Source organism: Apteryx mantelli, chromosome 38 (genome assembly GCF_036417845.1).
Source record: "Apteryx mantelli isolate bAptMan1 chromosome 38, bAptMan1.hap1, whole genome shotgun sequence".
NCBI lineage: Eukaryota > Metazoa > Chordata > Aves > Apterygiformes > Apterygidae > Apteryx > Apteryx mantelli.
Window position 1 is genome coordinate 615,772 of NC_090015.1, and position 17,191 is coordinate 632,962.

Below are 17,191 nucleotides of genomic sequence, written 5' to 3' on the forward strand. Positions count from 1 at the left end.
CCGGCCTCCTCCCTCCCTGCCGCTCTGCCCCACGGGGGGCCCAGGCGTCTGGGCGGACCCCCCCCCCCAGCCATTTCCCAGACGGGGCCCAGGCGTCCGGGCGGACCCAGGCATCTGGTGGGGAGGGGGGGCTCCACCCCCACCCCTATTTCCCAGATGGGGCCCAGGCGTCCGGGCCCCACGGCAGCCACCAGGACACAGGCGCTTCGGTGACTCGGGGTTTAATGGGGGGGGGGGGGGGAGCCCTGGCGGCGGGGGGGGGGGGGCAGCAGAGAGAACCCAGGCGTCCGGGTGCCCCCTGCCTCCCCCCCCCCTCCCCGGGGGGGCCCAGGCGTCCGGGTGCTGCCGCTTCAACCCCTACCGAGGGGCCCAGGCGTCCGGGCGCCCCCTTCCCACCCCCCCCCACCCCCAGGGGGCCCAGGCGTCCGGGTGCCACCGCTCCACCCCACACACCCCATTACCCCCCCCGAGGGGCCCAGGCGTCCGGGCACCCCCTTCCCACCCCCACCAACCCCTCCATGGGGGGGGCCCAGGCGTCCGGGCACCCCCTTCCCACCCCCCACAGGGGGCCCAGGCATCTGGGCACCCCCTTCCCACCCCCCCCACCCCCAGGGGGCCCAGGCGTCCGGGTGGCCCCTTCCCACCCCCACCAACCCCTCCGTGGGGGGGGGGGGGGGCCCAGGCGTCCGGGCACCCCCATTTCCGTTCCCCCCTCCTCCCCACCCCCACCCCAACACCAGGGGGCCCAGGCGTCCGGGCGTCCCGCAGAGCCCGGCGAAGGGGCCCAGGCGTCCGGGCGGAGGCGGCGGCTCAGCCCTGGGTCTCGGCCGCGGGGGCAGCGTTGGCGGCGGCGGCGTCGCCCTCCCCTTCCATGAGCTCCTTGTAATGGCGCTTGAAGAAGCCCAACTGGGGGGGGGGGAAATTGGGGGTGGGGGTGAGCCTGGGTGGGGGGGAGGGGCTCATGCCCCGCCCACCCCACATGGGCGTGGCCCTGGGAGGCCCCGCCCCCCCTCATACCTTGTACAGCGCCAGTGCCGCCAGGCCCAGGAGCGCCAGCCCGGCCGCGGTGGCCCCCAGCACCAGGGGCAGCACGTTGGGGGGGTCCCGGCGCTCCACCTCCGTCTGCACCTGCGGCACAGAGCGGGCTGAGGGGCCCAGGCGTCCGGGCCGGCATCCGGGGGCCCAGGCGTCCGGGTGCCCCTTCCCCCAGGTGTCCCGTTTCCCTCCCCAGCTTGGGGGCCCAGGCGTCCGGGCCGGCATCCGGGGGCCCAGGTGTCCGGGTGCCCCTTCCCCCAGGTGTCCCGTTTCTCTCCCTGGCTTGGGGGCCCAGGCGTCCGGGCCGGCATCCGGGGGCCCAGGCGTCCGGGTGCCCCTTCCCCCAGGTGTCCCGTTTCTCTCCCTGGCTTGGGGGCCCAGGCGTCCGGGCCGGCATCCGGGGGCCCAGGCGTCCGGGTGCCCCTTCCCCCAGGTGTCCCGTTTCTCTCCCCGGCTTGGGGGCCCAGGCGTCCGGGCCAGGCTCCAGGGGCCCAGGCGTCCGGGTGCCCCTTCCCCCAGGTGTCCCGTTTCCCTCCCCAGCTTGGGGGCCCAGGCGTCCGAGCCGGCATCCAGGGGCCCAGGCGTCCGGGTGCCCCTTCCCCCTGGTGTCCCGTTTCTCTCCCTGGGTTGGGGGCCCAGGTGTCCGGGCCAGGCTCCAGGGGCCCAGGCGTCCGGGTGCCCCTTCCCCCTTTCCCCTCTGAGGACCCCGGTGTCCGGGCCAAGCCCTGGGGGCCCAGGCGTCCGGGCGTACCTTGTGCTCAAGGGCCCCGTCGGGGTTGCGGTACCGTTTCTTGTCATACTGGAGCTTGGCCTCGCTCTGCAGGGTCACCTTGGGGTGCTGGACCTGGGCGGGGTGGGGGGACAGGGCACGTGGGGGGCAGCCATGGGGCACCTGGCACCCAGGCTCCCGTCCCCGTGTCCCCGTGTCCCCGTGTCCCCGTGTCCCCTGTCCCCGGGCTCCCGTGTCGCGGAGCAGCGTCCTTCGGGTGCGGGATGATCCCGTCTCCGAGCGGCTGCTGATCGGACGTCCCCCCCCCCCCCCCGTCCCCGAGGTGCCCCCAGGTGTCCCCAGGTGCCCCGAGGTGCCCCAAGGTGCTTTGAGGTGTCCTGAGGTGTCCTGAGGTGCCTCAAGGTGTTTCTAAGGTGTCCCCAAGATGCCCCAGGATGCCCCAAGGTGCCCTGAGGTGCCTCCAGGTGCTCTGAGGTGTCCTGAAGTGCCTCAAGGTGTCCCTGAGGTGTCCCCAAGGTGCCCCAATGTGCCCCCAAGATGCCCCAAGGTGTCTCCAAGGTGTCCCCAAGGTGACCTCAAGATGCCCCAAGGTGCCCCAAGGTGTCCCCGAGATGCCCCAAGGTGACCTCAAGATGCCCCAAGGTGCCCCAAGGTGTCCCCGAGGTGCCCCAAGGTGTCTCCAAGGTGCCCTCAAGATGCCCCAAGATGCCCCAAGGTGTCTCCAAAATGCCCCAATGTGCCCCCAAGATGCCCCAAGGTGTCTCCAAGGTGCCTCAAGGTGTCCTGAGGTGCCTCAAGGTGTCCCCGAGGTGACTCCAAGGTGCCCCAAGGTGCTTTCAGGTGTCCCGAGGTGTGCTGAGTTGCCTCAAGGTGTCTCTAAGGTGTCTCCAAGGTGCCCCAAGATGCCCCAAGGTGCCTCAAGGTGTCCCCGAGGTGCCCCAAGATGCCCCAAGGTGTCCTGAGGTGTCCTGAGGTGCCTCAAGGTGTCTCTAAGGTGTCCCCAAGGTGCCCCAAGGTGACCTCAAGATGCCCCAAGGTGCCCCAAGGTGTCCCCAAGATGCCCCAAGGTGCCTCAAGGTGTCTCTAAGGTGTCTCCAAGGTGCCCCAAGGTGTCCCTGAGATGCCCCAAGGTGTCCTGAGGTGCCTCAAGGTGTCCCTGAGGTGTCTCCAAGGTGCCCCGAGGTGCCCCAAGGTGTCCCCAAGGTGCCCCAAGGTGCCTCAAGGTGTCCTGAGGTGCCCCGAGGTGTCCCCGAAGTGCTCCGAGGTGTCCTCAAGGTGTCCCCGATGAGTCCCAAGGTGTCCCCACGCCGTCCCCCCCCCCCCCACCTGGGCCACCCAGGCGAAGGCCAGGCTCCCGGTGACGTTGAGCCCCAGGGGCCGGGTGGGCTCCAGCGCCGAGACCTGGCAGTGGATCTCCCTGCAGGCGGCCACGGTGCAGTCCTGGCGGGGACAGGCGACGCCGGGTGACATTCAGGTGTGCGGCCCGACCCCCTCCCCGCGCGCGACCCCGCGGCGGGGGACTCACCAGGACGGGGCGCTCCCGGAGCCGTGGGGCGCTGGGGACGGCGCTCGGGGGCTCGGTGCTCCGGCACTGCACCAGCTCCGGCTGCGGCGGGGGGCGGAGGGAGGTGGGGGGTGGCCGTGGGGCGCGGCGGCCCGGCGACGCCCCCCCCCTTCCCCCTCCTGCCCCACGGCGGGGTTTCGGGGGGCTCCTACCTGGGAGGGGACGACGCGGGGGTTCTCCCACACCGGGGCGCCGCCGAGCACCGCCGGCACCAGGAAGGTGACGGTGACGGGGACCCGGCGCTGCCGCAGGTTCGTCACCTGGAAGGCGCCCGGTGAGGACCCAGGCGTCTGGGGGCCCTTCTGACCCCCCCCCCCCACCCTGAGGGGCCCAGGCGTCCGGGGGCCCTTTCACCCCCCCCACCCCCCACCACCCCAAGGGGCCCAGGCGTCCGGGGGCCCTTTCACACACACCCACCCCGAGGGGCCCAGGCGTCCGGGGGCCCTTTCACCCCCCCCACCCCGAGGGGCCCAGGCGTCCGGGCCGCACCTGGTAGCAGTGGGTGATCTCGGCCTTGGTGCTGCCGATGGTCTCGGTCGAGACGTTGACGTACTTGGTCGAGTCCTCGAGGCTGCGGGACCCGAGGGGCTGTGGGGCCGGCGGGGGGGGGGCCGGCGGGGGGGGGGGGGCGGGAATGGGGGCTATGGGGCAGGACGGGACTCGCCGTGGGGCAGGACCCACCTGGTGAGGACGAGGTAGATGCCGTAGCGGACGCTGAGCTGGGCCCGCTGGCTCATGCTGGGGGTCACGGGGTTCCCGTTGTCACTGGGTGCGGGGGGGGGGGGGGGGACACGTCAGGGTCCTGCCTCCCCCAGGGGCCCAGGCGTCCGGGCGCCCCTCTCCCCTCCCCTCGCAGGGGGCCCAGGCGTCCAGCCCCCCCCCACCCCCACCCCGAGCCCTCCAAGGGAAACCGAGGCCCGGCGGGCGCCCGGACGCCTGGGCCCCTCCGCGGCGGGTTGGGGCGTCACCTTCCGGCGGTGGCCGCTATCTCCAGGGTGTCCCCGAGCTCGGCGTCGGGGGGGACGTCCAGGGTGACCACGAAGACGACCTGGGGGGGGGGGAGGGAGGCGGTGGGGTGGGTGTGGGGCCGGGCGGGGGTCAGGGGTCGGAGGTCAGGGGTCGGGGGTCGGGGGTACCTCGGCCCCGGCGCGGAAGATGGAAGATGGGGTGGTTGATGCAGCAGCGGGTGTCGGTGCCGGCGTCACCCGCGGCGCCGCACTGCACGGACGTCACCCGGCGGCTGGACTGTAGTTGGGGGGTGTGTGGTGGTGGGGGGGGACACAGGCGGTGAGGGCTCGGCCGCTCCCCGGCGTCACCCCATCGCCGCGTCCCCCCCCCCCCCCGGCCACATGTCACCCCCGACACTGTGTCACTCCCACGCCCCGTCCCCGTGTCACCCCGTCACCCTGACAATGAGTCAGCCCGGCACTGTGTCACCCTGTCACGCCCTGTCCCCATGTCACCCTGACAGTGTGTCACCCCCACGCCCTGTCCCCGCGTCACCCGGATGCCCCCCCCCCCATCCCAAGGCCACGTCACCCGGCCCCCCATGTCACCCCACCAGCGTCACCTGGAGCACCGTGACCTTGCGGTAGGAGAGGGCGGCCGGGTGTCGCAGGCGCACGGTGGTGCCGTATGAGTCCTCCCCGGCGTTGCGGAGGGTGACGGTGACGTCCACCTCGGTGGTGACCCCCACGACCACGGTGTCCAGCCTGGCGGTGGGAAGGCGGTGGTGTGTGCGTGTGGGTGCGTGTGTGTTGTCACCCGGCTGTTCCCACCACCAGCCTCCCGCCCCACGTACCCCGAGAAGCCGAGCCTGACGTGGAGGTCGTCGACGCAGCGGTTGTCGGTGCCGCAGTCCTTCTCGAAGAAGAGCTGGCGGTGGAAGGAGGGGGGAGACAGGCGGCGGCCGGCTGTGACACCACGGTGGTGGCGGTGGTGTGTCCGGCTGCGGTCCCGGCGCGGGGGGCCGGCGGCGTCGGGGGGTCTCACCTGGCCGAGGACGGGCTGCGGGGAGCCGCTGGCCAGGGCGGGCGCCAGGCCGCCGGCGGTGCGGATGGGGTCCCCCGTCAGGGTGTAGGTGAGGCGCAGCGGGATGGGGGTGAGGGTGTCCTGGGGGCAGACCTGCGGCGGACGCGGACGCGGACGCGGATGCGGTGGGACACCGGGCTGCTGCGTGGCGACAACCCGACCCGACCCGACCCCACCGCCCGCCGGCGTACAGGCAGCGTGACGGCGTAGTCCTCGCACTGCCGCCCGACCGCGGTGCGCAGGCTCTCGTTGAGGCTGGAGGAGCCGGAGGAGAAGGTCGCCCGCACCTTCGTCCTGCCGGCGTCCAGCGACAGCTGGTAGCGGATGACGCTGCTGATGGTGTCGCCTGCCGGGGGCGGACGGAGGCGCTCAGCGGCGCCGCCCTGGAGGCGTCCCCAGCACCTACGGGTGTCCCACCACCTACGGGTGTCCCAGCACCTACGGGCGCCCCATCACCTACGGGTGTCCCAGCACCTACGGGCACCCCAGCACCTACGGGTGTCCCACCACCTACGGGTGTCCCAGCACCTACGGGCGCCCCATCACCTACGGGTGTCCCACCACCTACGGGCGCCCCATCACCTACGGGCGCCCCAGCACCTACGGGTGTCCCACCACCTACGGGTGTCCCAGCACCTACGGGCGCCCCATCACCTACGGGCGCCCCATCACCTACGGGTGTCCCACCACCTACGGGTGTCCCAGCACCTACGGGTGTCCCAGCACCTACAGGCGTCCCAGCACCTACAGGCGCCCCATCACCTACGGGTGTCCCAGCACCTACGGGCGCCCCATCACCTACGGGTGTCCCAGCACCTACAGGCGTCCCAGCACCTACGGGTGTCCCACCACCTACGGGTGTCCCACCACCTACAGGTGTCCCACCACCTATGGGTGTCCCAGCACCTACGGGTGTCCCAGCACCTACAGGCGTCCCAGCACCTACGGGTGTCCCAGCACCTACAGGTGTCCCACCACCTACGGGTGTCCCACCACCTACGGGCGCCCCCACCACCTACGGGTGTCCCACCACCTACGGGTGTCCCAGCACCTACGGGTGTCCCAGCACCTACAGGCGTCCCAGCACCTACAGGCGCCCCAGCACCTACGGGTGTCCCACCACCTACGGGTGTCCCAGCACCTACGGGCGTCCCAGCACCTATGGGTGTCCCATCACCTACGGGTGTCCCAGCACCTACGGGCGCCCCATCACCTACGGGCGCCCCAGCACCTACGGGTGTCCCACCACCTACGGGTGTCCCAGCACCTACGGGTGTCCCAGCACCTACAGGCGTCCCAGCACCTACAGGCGCCCCAGCACCTACGGGTGTCCCACCACCTACGGGTGTCCCAGCACCTACGGGCGCCCCATCACCTACGGGCGCCCCAGCACCTACGGGTGTCCCACCACCTACGGGTGTCCCAGCACCTACGGGTGTCCCAGCACCTACAGGCGTCCCAGCACCTACAGGCGCCCCAGCACCTACGGGTGTCCCAGCACCTACGGGCGTCCCAGCACCTACGGGTGTCCCACCACCTACGGGTGTCCCAGCACCTACGGGTGTCCCAGCACCTACGGGCGCCCCATCACCTACGGGCGCCCCAGCACCTACGGGTGTCCCACCACCTACGGGTGTCCCAGCACCTACGGGCGCCCCATCACCTACGGGCGCCCCAGCACCTACGGGTGTCCCACCACCTACGGGTGTCCCAGCACCTACGGGTGTCCCAGCACCTACAGGCGTCCCAGCACCTACAGGCGCCCCAGCACCTACGGGTGTCCCAGCACCTACGGGCGCCCCATCACCTACGGGTGTCCCAGCACCTACAGGCGTCCCAGCACCTACGGGTGTCCCACCACCTACGGGTGTCCCACCACCTACGGGCGCCCCAGCACCTATGGGTGTCCCAGCACCTACGGGTGTCCCAGCACCTACAGGCGTCCCAGCACCTACGGGTGTCCCACCACCTACAGGTGTCCCACCACCTACGGGTGTCCCACCACCTACGGGCGCCCCACCACCTACGGGTGTCCCACCACCTACAGGCGCCCCAGCACCTACGGGCGCCCCATCACCTACGGGTGTCCCACCACCTACGGGTGTCCCAGCACCTACAGGCGCCCCATCACCTACGGGTGTCCCACCACCTACGGGCGCCCCAGCACCTACGGGTGCCCCATCACCTATGGGTGTCCCACCACCTACGGGTGTCCCACCACCTACGGGCGCCCCAGCACCTATGGGTGTCCCAGCACCTACAGGCGTCCCAGCACCTACAGGCGTCCCAGCACCTACGGGTGTCCCACCACCTACGGGCGCCCCAGCACCTACGGGTGTCCCACCATCTGCAGGCATCCCAATGGCTACAGGTGTCCCACCACCTACGGGCGCCCCACCATCTGTAGGCACCCGACCGGCTGTAGGTATCTCACTGGCTGTAGGTGTCCCACCAGCTGCAGGCACCCCACAGGCCATAGACTCCCCACCAGCTGTAGGGACCCCACCGGCTGCAGGCACCCCACCGGCTGTAGGTGTCCCACCAGCTATAGGCACCCCACCACCTACAGGTGCCCCACCAGCTGTAGACACCCCACTGGCTGTAGGCACACAACACCTATAGGCACCCCACCAGCTGTAGATGCTCCACCAGCTGTGGGCACCCAACACCTATGAGTGTCCCACCAGCTGTAGACACCCCGCCGGCTGCAGTCGGCCCACCGGCTGTAGGCGTCCCGCCGGCTGTAGCTCACCCAGGCTGTCCCTGGTCTTCTTGGTGACGTTGAAGCAGACTTGGGCCGTGCTGACCTGGGTGCCGAGCGCGTCGTGCTCCTGGCAGTCGACGGCGGCGGTGGGGACGGCGCCCGGCCGGAAGACGACGGAGACGCCGAGGTGGAGCAGGGGCCGGGACCTGCCGGGGCGGGACGGGAGCGGGGACGGTGCCGCGAACAGGGGCGCCGGGCAGGGGGTGTCCACCCCACCACCACCGCCGCCCCACCGCCCCACCGCCCGCGCGGCCCCACCTGAGCAGCAGCACCTGTCCCCGGGCGCCCACGGCCACGTCCGGCAGCCGGTCCCCCGTCAGGTCCGTCCCGCCGCTGACGGCCTGGCCGAAATGCCGCGGCCCGCTGGAGAACCGGGCGCCGGCGATGCGCTGCGGCGACGGCGAGGGAGATGCGGCACCTTCCCCGGTGGCCTCGGCCCCGCGGCCGGGCCCCAGGCGTGGGGTGGCACCTCCGTCCCCTGGGACGTCCCCATCGCCCAGGACGTCTCTGCGGGACCATCTCCAGCCCCTGAGATGTCGCCACCACCACCACCACCACCGGGGACGTCGCTGTCAAAGCGCCTCCGTCGCCCAGGGCATCTCCATCCCCTGGGACATTTCCGTCATCTGGGACATCTCCATCACCCGGGATGTCTCCATCCCCCCAGGACATCTCCATCACCCAGGACATCTCCATCCCCGGGACATCTCCATCCCCGGGACATCTCCATCATCTGGGATGTCTCCGTCATCCGCAATGTCTCCATTCCCCCAGGACATCTCCATCCCCAGGACATCTCCATCATCTGGGATGTCTCCATCCCTCCAGGACATCTCCATCACCCAGGATGTCTCCAGCCCCTGGGACATCTCCACCACCCAGGACATCTCCACCACCCAGGACACCTCCATCGCCCAGGACACCTCCATCGCCCAGGACATCTCCACCGCCCAGGTCACCTCCATCGCCCAGGACACCTCCATCGTCCAGGACACCTCCATCACCCAGGACATCTCCACCACCCAGGACACCTCCATCGCCCAGGTCACCTCCATCGCCCAGGACACCTCCATCACCCAGGACACCTCCATCACCCAGGACATCTCCACCACCCAGGACACCTCCATCGCCCAGGACACCTCCACCACCCAGGACACCTCCATCGCCCAGGACATCTCCGTTGCCCAGGACACCTCCATCGCCCAGGACACCTCCATCACCCAGGACACCTCCATCACCCAGGACATCTCCACCACCCAGGACACCTCCATCGCCCAGGACACCTCCACCACCCAGGACACCTCCATCGCCCAGGACATCTCCGTTGCCCAGGACACCTCCATCGCCCAGGACACCTCCATCACCCAGGACACCTCCATCGCCCAGGACACCTCCATCGCCCAGGACACCTCCACCGCCCAGGACACCTCCATCGTCCAGGCCACCTCCACCGCCCGGAGCGGCGGGGTCTCACCTGGCTGTACTGGGGGCCGAGGCCGCCCCGCTCCCCGAGGAAGACGTAGACGGCTCCGCGCTCCTCGTCCTCCAGCGGGGCGCCCACGGCCACGTCATCCCGCCCGTCCCCGTTGACGTCCCCGAGGCGGCCCAGGCTGGCCCCGAAGCGCCCGAAGGGGTGGCCCGGCTCGCCCTGCAGCGTCCGCTGGCACCGCAGCTCCTCGCCCTGCGAGGGGACCACGGCGTCGGGTGGCCCCAGCCGCTCGCCCCCCCCCCCCAAAAAAAGCCCCCCACCGCGGAGGGGACCTACCCGCGGCGCCAGGGTGCAGACGGAGACGCGGCCCCCGCTCCCGGCCCCGTAGTACATGGGGGCCCCCACCAGCACCGTGTCCGTGGAGCCGGCGCCGGCCAGGTCCAGGGCGCACAGGGCGGCCCCGAAGTAGGAGCCCACCTGCGGGGGGAGGCGGCTCGCGTGGGACCGTCCCCATGTCCCCGTGTCCCCGTGTCCCCACGTCCTGTCCCCACATCCCGTCCCCACGTCCCATCCCCATGTCCCATCCCCATGTCCCATCCCTACGTCCCATTCCCACGTCCCAAAGTCCCATCCCCATGTCCCGTCCCTGCATCCCGTCCCCATGTCCTATCCCCATGTCCCATCACCGTGTCCCATCCCCACGTCCCATCCCCACGTCCCATCCCTATGTCCTGTCCCTACGTCCCGTCCCCATGTCCCATACCCACGTCCCCGCGTCCCATCTCCACATCCCGTCCCTACATCCTGTCCCCACATCCCGTCCCCATGTCCCGTCCCCATGTCCCATCCCTACATCCTGTCCCTACATCCCGTCCTCACGTCCCATCCCCGCGTCCCATCCCTGTGTCCCATACCCATGTCCTATACCCACGTCCCCGCGTCCCGTCCCCACATCCCATCCCCGTGTCCCATCCCCACGCCCCCATGTCCCATCCCCATGTCCCCACATCCCATCCCCACGTCCCATCCCTGTGTCCCATACCCATGTCCCATACCCACGTCCCCGCGTCCCGTCCCCACGTCCTGTTCCCACGTCCCGTTCCCACATCCCATCTCCATGTCCCATCCCCATGTCCCATCCCCGCGTCCCATCCCCGCGTCCCATCCCTGTGTCCCATACCCATGTCCCATACCCACGTCCCCGCGTCCCGTCCCCACGTCCTGTTCTCACGTCCCGTTCCCACGTCCCATCCCCGTGTCCCATCCCCGTGTCCCATCCCCACGCCCCCATGTCCCATCCCCATGTCCCCACATCCCGTCCCCACGTCCCATCCCCGTGTCCCGTCCCCGCATCCCGTCACCTGCTGCCCCGACACGTCGGCTCTGGGCTCCCAGGTGCCCCGGGGGCCGCGGAGGACGACCACGACCTTCCCCACGTGCCGGTAGCGCGGAGCCCCCAGGACGAAGGCCCGGGCGCCCCCGAGGGTCAGCGACTCGGCTGCGTAGCCTGGGCACGGCGGCGGGGGCTCAGCGGGGCGGCCGCGACCCGTGCTGGGGCCCCGGCGTCCCCGGAGCCCTCGTGGGGACACCAAGGTCCCCGGAGCCCTTGTGGGGACACCAACCTCTCCAACCCCACATGAGGACCCTTGCTGGGACGCTGATGTCCCCAGAGCCCTCGTGGGGACACCGACATCTCCAGCCCCATGCGGGGACGCTCAACGGAATGCCAATGTCCCTGGAGCCCTCGTGGGGACACCAAGGTCCCCAGAGCCCTCGTGGGGACACCGACATCTCCAGCCCCACACGAGGACCCTCGCTGGGACGCTGATGTCCCCAGAGCCCTCGTGGGGACACCAACGTCTCCAGCCCCACGCGGGGATGCTCGATGGGACACCGATGTCCCCAGAGCCCTCGTGGGGACACCGACATCTCCAGAACCCTCATGGGGACACCAACATCTCCAACTCCACATGGGGACCCTCACCAGGATGCTGATGTCCCCAGGACCTTTGCTGGGACATCAACATCTCCAGCCCCACGTGGGGATGCTCGATGGGATGCTGATGTCCCCAGAGATCTCATGGGGACACCAACATCTCCAGTCCCACGCAGGGATGCTCGACGGGATGCCGATGTCCCCAGAGCCCTCGTGGGGACACCAACATCTCCAACCCTACATGGAGACCCTCACCAGGATGCTGATGTCCCCAGGACCTTTGCTGGGACATCAACATCTCCAGCCCCACGTGGGGATGCTCGATGGGACGCCGACGTCCCCAGAGCCCTCATGGGGACACCAACGTCTCCAGCCCCACGTGGGGATGCTCAATGGGACGCCGACATCCCCAGAGCCTTCATGGGGACACCAACGTCTCCAGCCCCATGCAGGGACGCTCAATGGGACACAGACTTCCCCAGAGCCCTCATGGGGACACCAACGTCTCCAGCCCCACGTGGGGATGCTCGATGGGACGCCGACATCCCCAGAACCGTCATGGGGACACCAACATCTCCAGCCCCACACGAGCACCCTCGTCGGGACGCCGACGTCCCCGGGGCGGGCAGCCCTTACCCAGGTAGGAGTCGTTCATGTCCCTGGCCGCTTGGGACACGTTGACGAAGGTCGGCTCCGCGGCCTCCCCGTAGAGGAAGACCCCTCCGGACCAGCCGTAGGCGCCCACCGCTCCCAGCACGGGCCCCTCCTGCGCCGGTAGAGAGGTGCCACGTCCGCGGGCGGCGCGGGGACGACGCCGGAGGGCAGGGAAAGGGGGGGGGGTCAGTCCTGCCCCACGGGCACGAGGACTCACGGGGGTGAGCAGGGCGCTGAAGCCCTCCTGGGCCATCTCCAGCTGGAAGGAGCTGCTCTGGGAGGACTGGGTGCCTGGGGGGCAGGTGGGGGTGAGCGGAGGGTCCCGGCCGGGCCCCGGACACCCCCCCCCCCTTTCTCCGCCGGCCCCGGGTACCCTCGATGGCGAAGATCTTGTCCTTCAGCTCATTCTGGATGCCCTGCAGGGCGTTGAAGTTGTCCACCCGGAAGACGTGCTCCTTGGAGGGCTTGGAGGCGATGTCGCGGAGCTCTTTCTGGGCGTTCCACTGGGAGAAGGCGCTGCCCACCTGCGCCCGGAGAGGGGCCGGATGGAGGCGCCTCGAGACGTTTGGAGAAGGAGGGATGGAGGCATTTGGAGAGGGGTGGATGGAGATGTTGGGGGCAGATGGACAGACAGAGATGTTGGGGATGGATGGGTGGATGGAGATGTTGGGGATGGATGGAGATGTTGTTGGGGGTGGACAGATGGATGGATGGGGATGTTGGGGACAGATGGGTAGACAGAGATGTTGGGGATGGACAGATAGGTGGATGGAGATGTTGGGGATGGATGGGTGGATGGAGATGTTTGGAGAGGGATGGATGGAAGGAGGGATTGATGGATAGAGGGAAGGATGGATGGTCGGGGACGTTTGGGGACAGATGGACGAATGGAGATGCTTGGAGATGGGCAGATGGGTGGGGATGGATGGATGATGTTTGGAGAGTGATGGATGGAGGGATGGATGTGTGTGGAGATGGATGGGTGGATGGATGGATGGATGTGTGTGGAGATGGATGGACAGATGGATGGATGGATGTGTGTGAAGATGGATGGACAGATGGATGGATAGATGTGTGTGGAGATGGACGGATGGCTGGACAGATGGATGGATGGATGGATGGATGTGTGTGGAGATGGATGGATGAATGGATGAATGTGTATATGTGGAGATGGATGGATGGACAGATGGATGGACAGATGGATGGATGGATGGATGTGTGTGATGGATGGATGGACAGATGGATGGTTGGATTGTGTGGAGATGGATGGATGGATGAATAGATGGATGGATGGATGTGTGTGGGGATGGATGGATGGACAGATGGATGGTTGGATGTGTGTGTGTGGAGATGGACGGATGGATGGACGGATGGACAGACGGACGGCCGCAGCGGCGCCCGGCGGCTGCCTCACCCCGATGGCGTAGCGGATGATGCCGGCGCGATCCGCCTCGGGGATCACGTCCCCGTAGGTGAGGGTGTCGCCGTAGATCTGCCCGTCGGTGACCACGATGAGGACGCGGTGGGCGCCGTCGCGGGCTCCCTGCCCGGGGCCGAAGAGCTCCCTCCTGCGGGGGGGGACGGGCGACGGGAGCGGCGGGTCGGGGCGGGGCGGGCGGCGGTGGGGCACCCCGGGGCGGCGGCGGTGGCGGGGGGGGACGCGCTTACACCACCCGTCGGATGCCGCTGGCCGTCCACGTGGTGTCGCCCAGCTGCCGCATGCCGCGGACCTCCGTCTCCCACCGGCTCTGGGACCACCGGCTGTAGGTGGCGAAGTTGAAGTGGACGACGGAGCTCTGGGAGAACTGCAGGAGGGCGAACTGGGGCCGGGGTGGGGTGGGGTGGAGGGGGGGACACGCGGTCAGGGACGCCCGGGGACGCCGGGGACCCTCCCGGCCCCGGCGGCCGCCACCCCCCCCTCCCCCCCTACCCGGGTGTCGGAGCCCTGGAAGCGTCTCATGACCTCGATGATGAAGGTCTTCATCTGCTCGAACTCGTCCCTCCTGATGCTGCCCGAGCCGTCCACCAGGAAGACGATGTCGGAGGCGCGCTGGGGGCACCCTGGGGCGGGAGGCGGAGCCCGGGGGGCGGTGCTGGCCCCACGGAGCCCCACGCCAGGCCTCCCCCACCCCATAACCACCTCCATAGGGTCCCTCTAGCTCCACGCCAGGTCTCCACCACCCCGTAATGACCTCCATAGGGTCCTTCTAGACCCACACCAGGTCTCCACCACCCCGTAATGACCTCCATAGGGTCCCTCTAGACCCACGCCAAGTCTCTCCCACCCCATCACCACCTCCATAGGGTCCCTCTAGACCCACGCCAGGTCTCCACCACCCCATAACCACCTCCATAGGGTCCCTCTAGCTCCACACCAGGTCTCCCCCACCCCATACGACCTCCATAGGGTCCCTCTAGCTCCATGCCAGGTCTCCACCACCCCATAACCACCTCCATAGGGTCTCTCTAACCCAATACCAGGCCTCTACCACCCCATAACCACCTCCATAGGGTCCCTCTAGCTCCACGCCAGGTCTCTCCCACCCCATAACGACCTCCATAGGGTCCCTCTAGCTCCACGCCAGGCCTCCCCCACCCCATAAACACCTCCATAGGGTCCCTCTAGACCCATACCAGGTCTCTCCCACCCCATAACCACCTCCATAGGGTCCCTCTAGACCCATACCAGGTCTCCCCCACCCCATAACAACCTCCATAGGGTCCCTCTAGCTCCACGCCAGGTCTCTCCCACCCCATAACCACCTCCATAGGGTCCCTCTAACCCAATACCAGTCCTCCACCACCCCATAACAATCTCCATAGGGTCCCTCTAGACCCATACCAGGTCTCCACCACCCCATAACAACCTCCATAGGGTCCCTCTAGACCCACACCAGGTCTCCACCACCCCATAACGACCTCTATAGGGTCCCTCTAGACCCACGCCAGGCTTCCACCACCCCGTAACAACCTCCATAGGGTCCCTCTAGACCCACACCAGGCCTCCACCACCCCATAACAACCTCCATAGGATCCCTCTACCCCCACATCAGGCCTCCACCACCCCATAACGACCCCCATAGGGCCTCTCTAGCCGCAGATCAGGCCTCCGCCACCCCATATGGACCCCCATAGGGCCCCTTTACACCCGTGTCAGGCCTCCTCTGCCCCATAACAACCTCCATAGGACTCTTCTACCCCCATATCAGGCCTCCCCCACCCCATATAGACCCCACAAGGCCACTCAACCCCGCATACCAGCCCTTCCCCACTCCACGTTGATCCCCATAGGGCCCCTCTATCCCCCATATCAGGCCTCCCCCGCCCCATAGGGACCCTGTAGGGACCCCATAGGGCCATACCTGGCAGGGCGGCGGGCAGGCGCTCCCTCGTGGCCAGCCGGAAGCAGTACCCCCGCACCTCCATGTTCTCCCCACAGGCCCTCTGCGCCGTGGGGCCGCACGCCTGGGGCCGGAGACAGCGGAGGGAGGACGCCATGTCACCCCCCCGCCCCCCCTCGCCCGGTCCCATCCTCAGTGACACCATCGCCACGGCAACACCCCCCCTCCCCAACGTCGCCGCGGCAACCATCCCCAGCGCCACCCCGTCACCGTGGAGGACCACAGGCGACGACGACGACGGGAGGGGGACCCACCAGGAGCTGGGAGCCGCGGGCCGCCAGGGAGAGGCCCAGGGACATGGAGGTGACATCCGGCGGGTCTGCGGGGAGAGAGAGAGAGAGAGACGGGCTGAGGGACGCCGCGGGGGCCCAGGCGTCCGGGAGGGACGTGACAGGGGGCCAAGGCATCCGGGACGGGTGCAGTGGGGAACCCAGGCATCTGGGAGGGGTGCAACGGGGGGGGGGGGCCAGGCATCCGGGAGGGGTGCAACGGGGGGGGGGGCCCAGGCATCCGGGAGGGGTGCAACGGAGGGGGGGGCCCAGGCGTCCGGGCGCCCCGCCCTGCCCTCTGCTACGTGCAGCCTTGCACAACCAAGCGACGGGCCCAGGCATCCGGGCAGCTAACGCTGCACCGGCTTTCACGGCTGGGGAAAGGACCCAGGCGTCCGGGACGTCTCACCCCGCCGTCAAATATAACACATGAACCGCAGCGGACCCCAGGCGTCCGGGCTGCCTCCGACACCTCCCTCGTCCCCCGCCGTCAATTATAGCAAATAAGTAAACCACAGGGGGCCCAGGCATCCGGGCTGCTACCACTCCACTCTCCCAGGGGGCCCAGGCGTCCGGGCTGCCCCCTTTCCACCCCACCACACTCCCCGGGGGCCCAGGCGTCCGGGCTGCCCCCTTTCCACCCCACCGCCCTCCCAGGGGGCCCAGGCGTCCGGGCTGCCCCCTTTCCAACCCACCGCCCTCCCAGGGGGCCCAGGCATCCAGGCTGCCCCCTTTCCACCCCACCACACTCCCAGTGGGCCCAGGCGTCCGGGCGCCCCCCTCCCTCCCACCCGGGGGCCCAGGCGTCCTACTGGCGATGGGGATGTTCTGGCAGGTGCCGGTGCTCAGCCGGCACTGATAGACCCGGCCGGTCTCGTTGGCCTGGCCCGGCTCCAGGGGGGCCCCCACCAGCACCCTGCGATGGGGGGGACAGCGGTGAGTTGGGGGGTGCCCCACGGCAGGGGGGGCGGGGGGTGGGGGGGGGGGAACCTACCCGCCGTTGAACTGGGCCACGCTGTGCCCGAAGGCACCCGGCGCCGGTCCCTGAAACACCGTCGCCGTCGCCTCGTCCACGACGGAGCCGCGGGTGGGGGCCAGCACTGAGGGACATGGGGGGGGGGGGGCGCGGGAGGATGGGGCCCAGGCGTCCGGGGGGGGCACACACTGACCCGCTGCCCTCCCGGGGCCCAGGCGTCCGGGGGTCCCCATGCTGCCCCATCGCCCTCCCAGGGGGCCCAGGCGTCCGGGCTTCCCCCTCTCCACCCCATCGCCCTCCCAGGGGGCCCAGGCGTCCGGGGACCCTGCTCCACCCCATCGCCCTCCCAGGGGGCCCAGGCGTCCAGGCTTCCCCCTCTCCACCCCATCGCCCTCCCAGGGG

At 69.6% G+C, this 17,191-nt stretch overlaps 1 protein-coding gene across 1 annotated transcript; it reads right to left on the bottom strand.

Moving 5' to 3' along the window:
• Positions 1–740: 740 nt before the first annotated feature.
• On the bottom strand, positions 741–16,731 carry LOC106484942 (integrin alpha-X-like; the record flags this gene model as incomplete). The annotated part of the gene is given in 29 exon segments (XM_067314886.1): positions 741–906; positions 1,018–1,128; positions 1,787–1,879; positions 3,092–3,205; positions 3,291–3,371; positions 3,482–3,589; positions 3,819–3,900; positions 4,011–4,094; positions 4,298–4,377; positions 4,466–4,484; positions 4,486–4,574; positions 4,900–5,041; positions 5,131–5,204; positions 5,322–5,453; positions 5,552–5,706; positions 8,113–8,270; positions 8,383–8,513; positions 9,599–9,805; positions 9,890–10,030; positions 10,915–11,060; positions 12,126–12,255; positions 12,361–12,434; positions 12,517–12,667; positions 13,558–13,711; positions 13,812–13,963; positions 14,074–14,204; positions 15,506–15,608; positions 15,799–15,863; positions 16,626–16,731. Coding segments are annotated over 29 exon segments (3,309 nt in total), but the record flags the coding sequence as incomplete, so codon positions are not given.
• Positions 16,732–17,191: the final 460 nt, after the last annotated feature.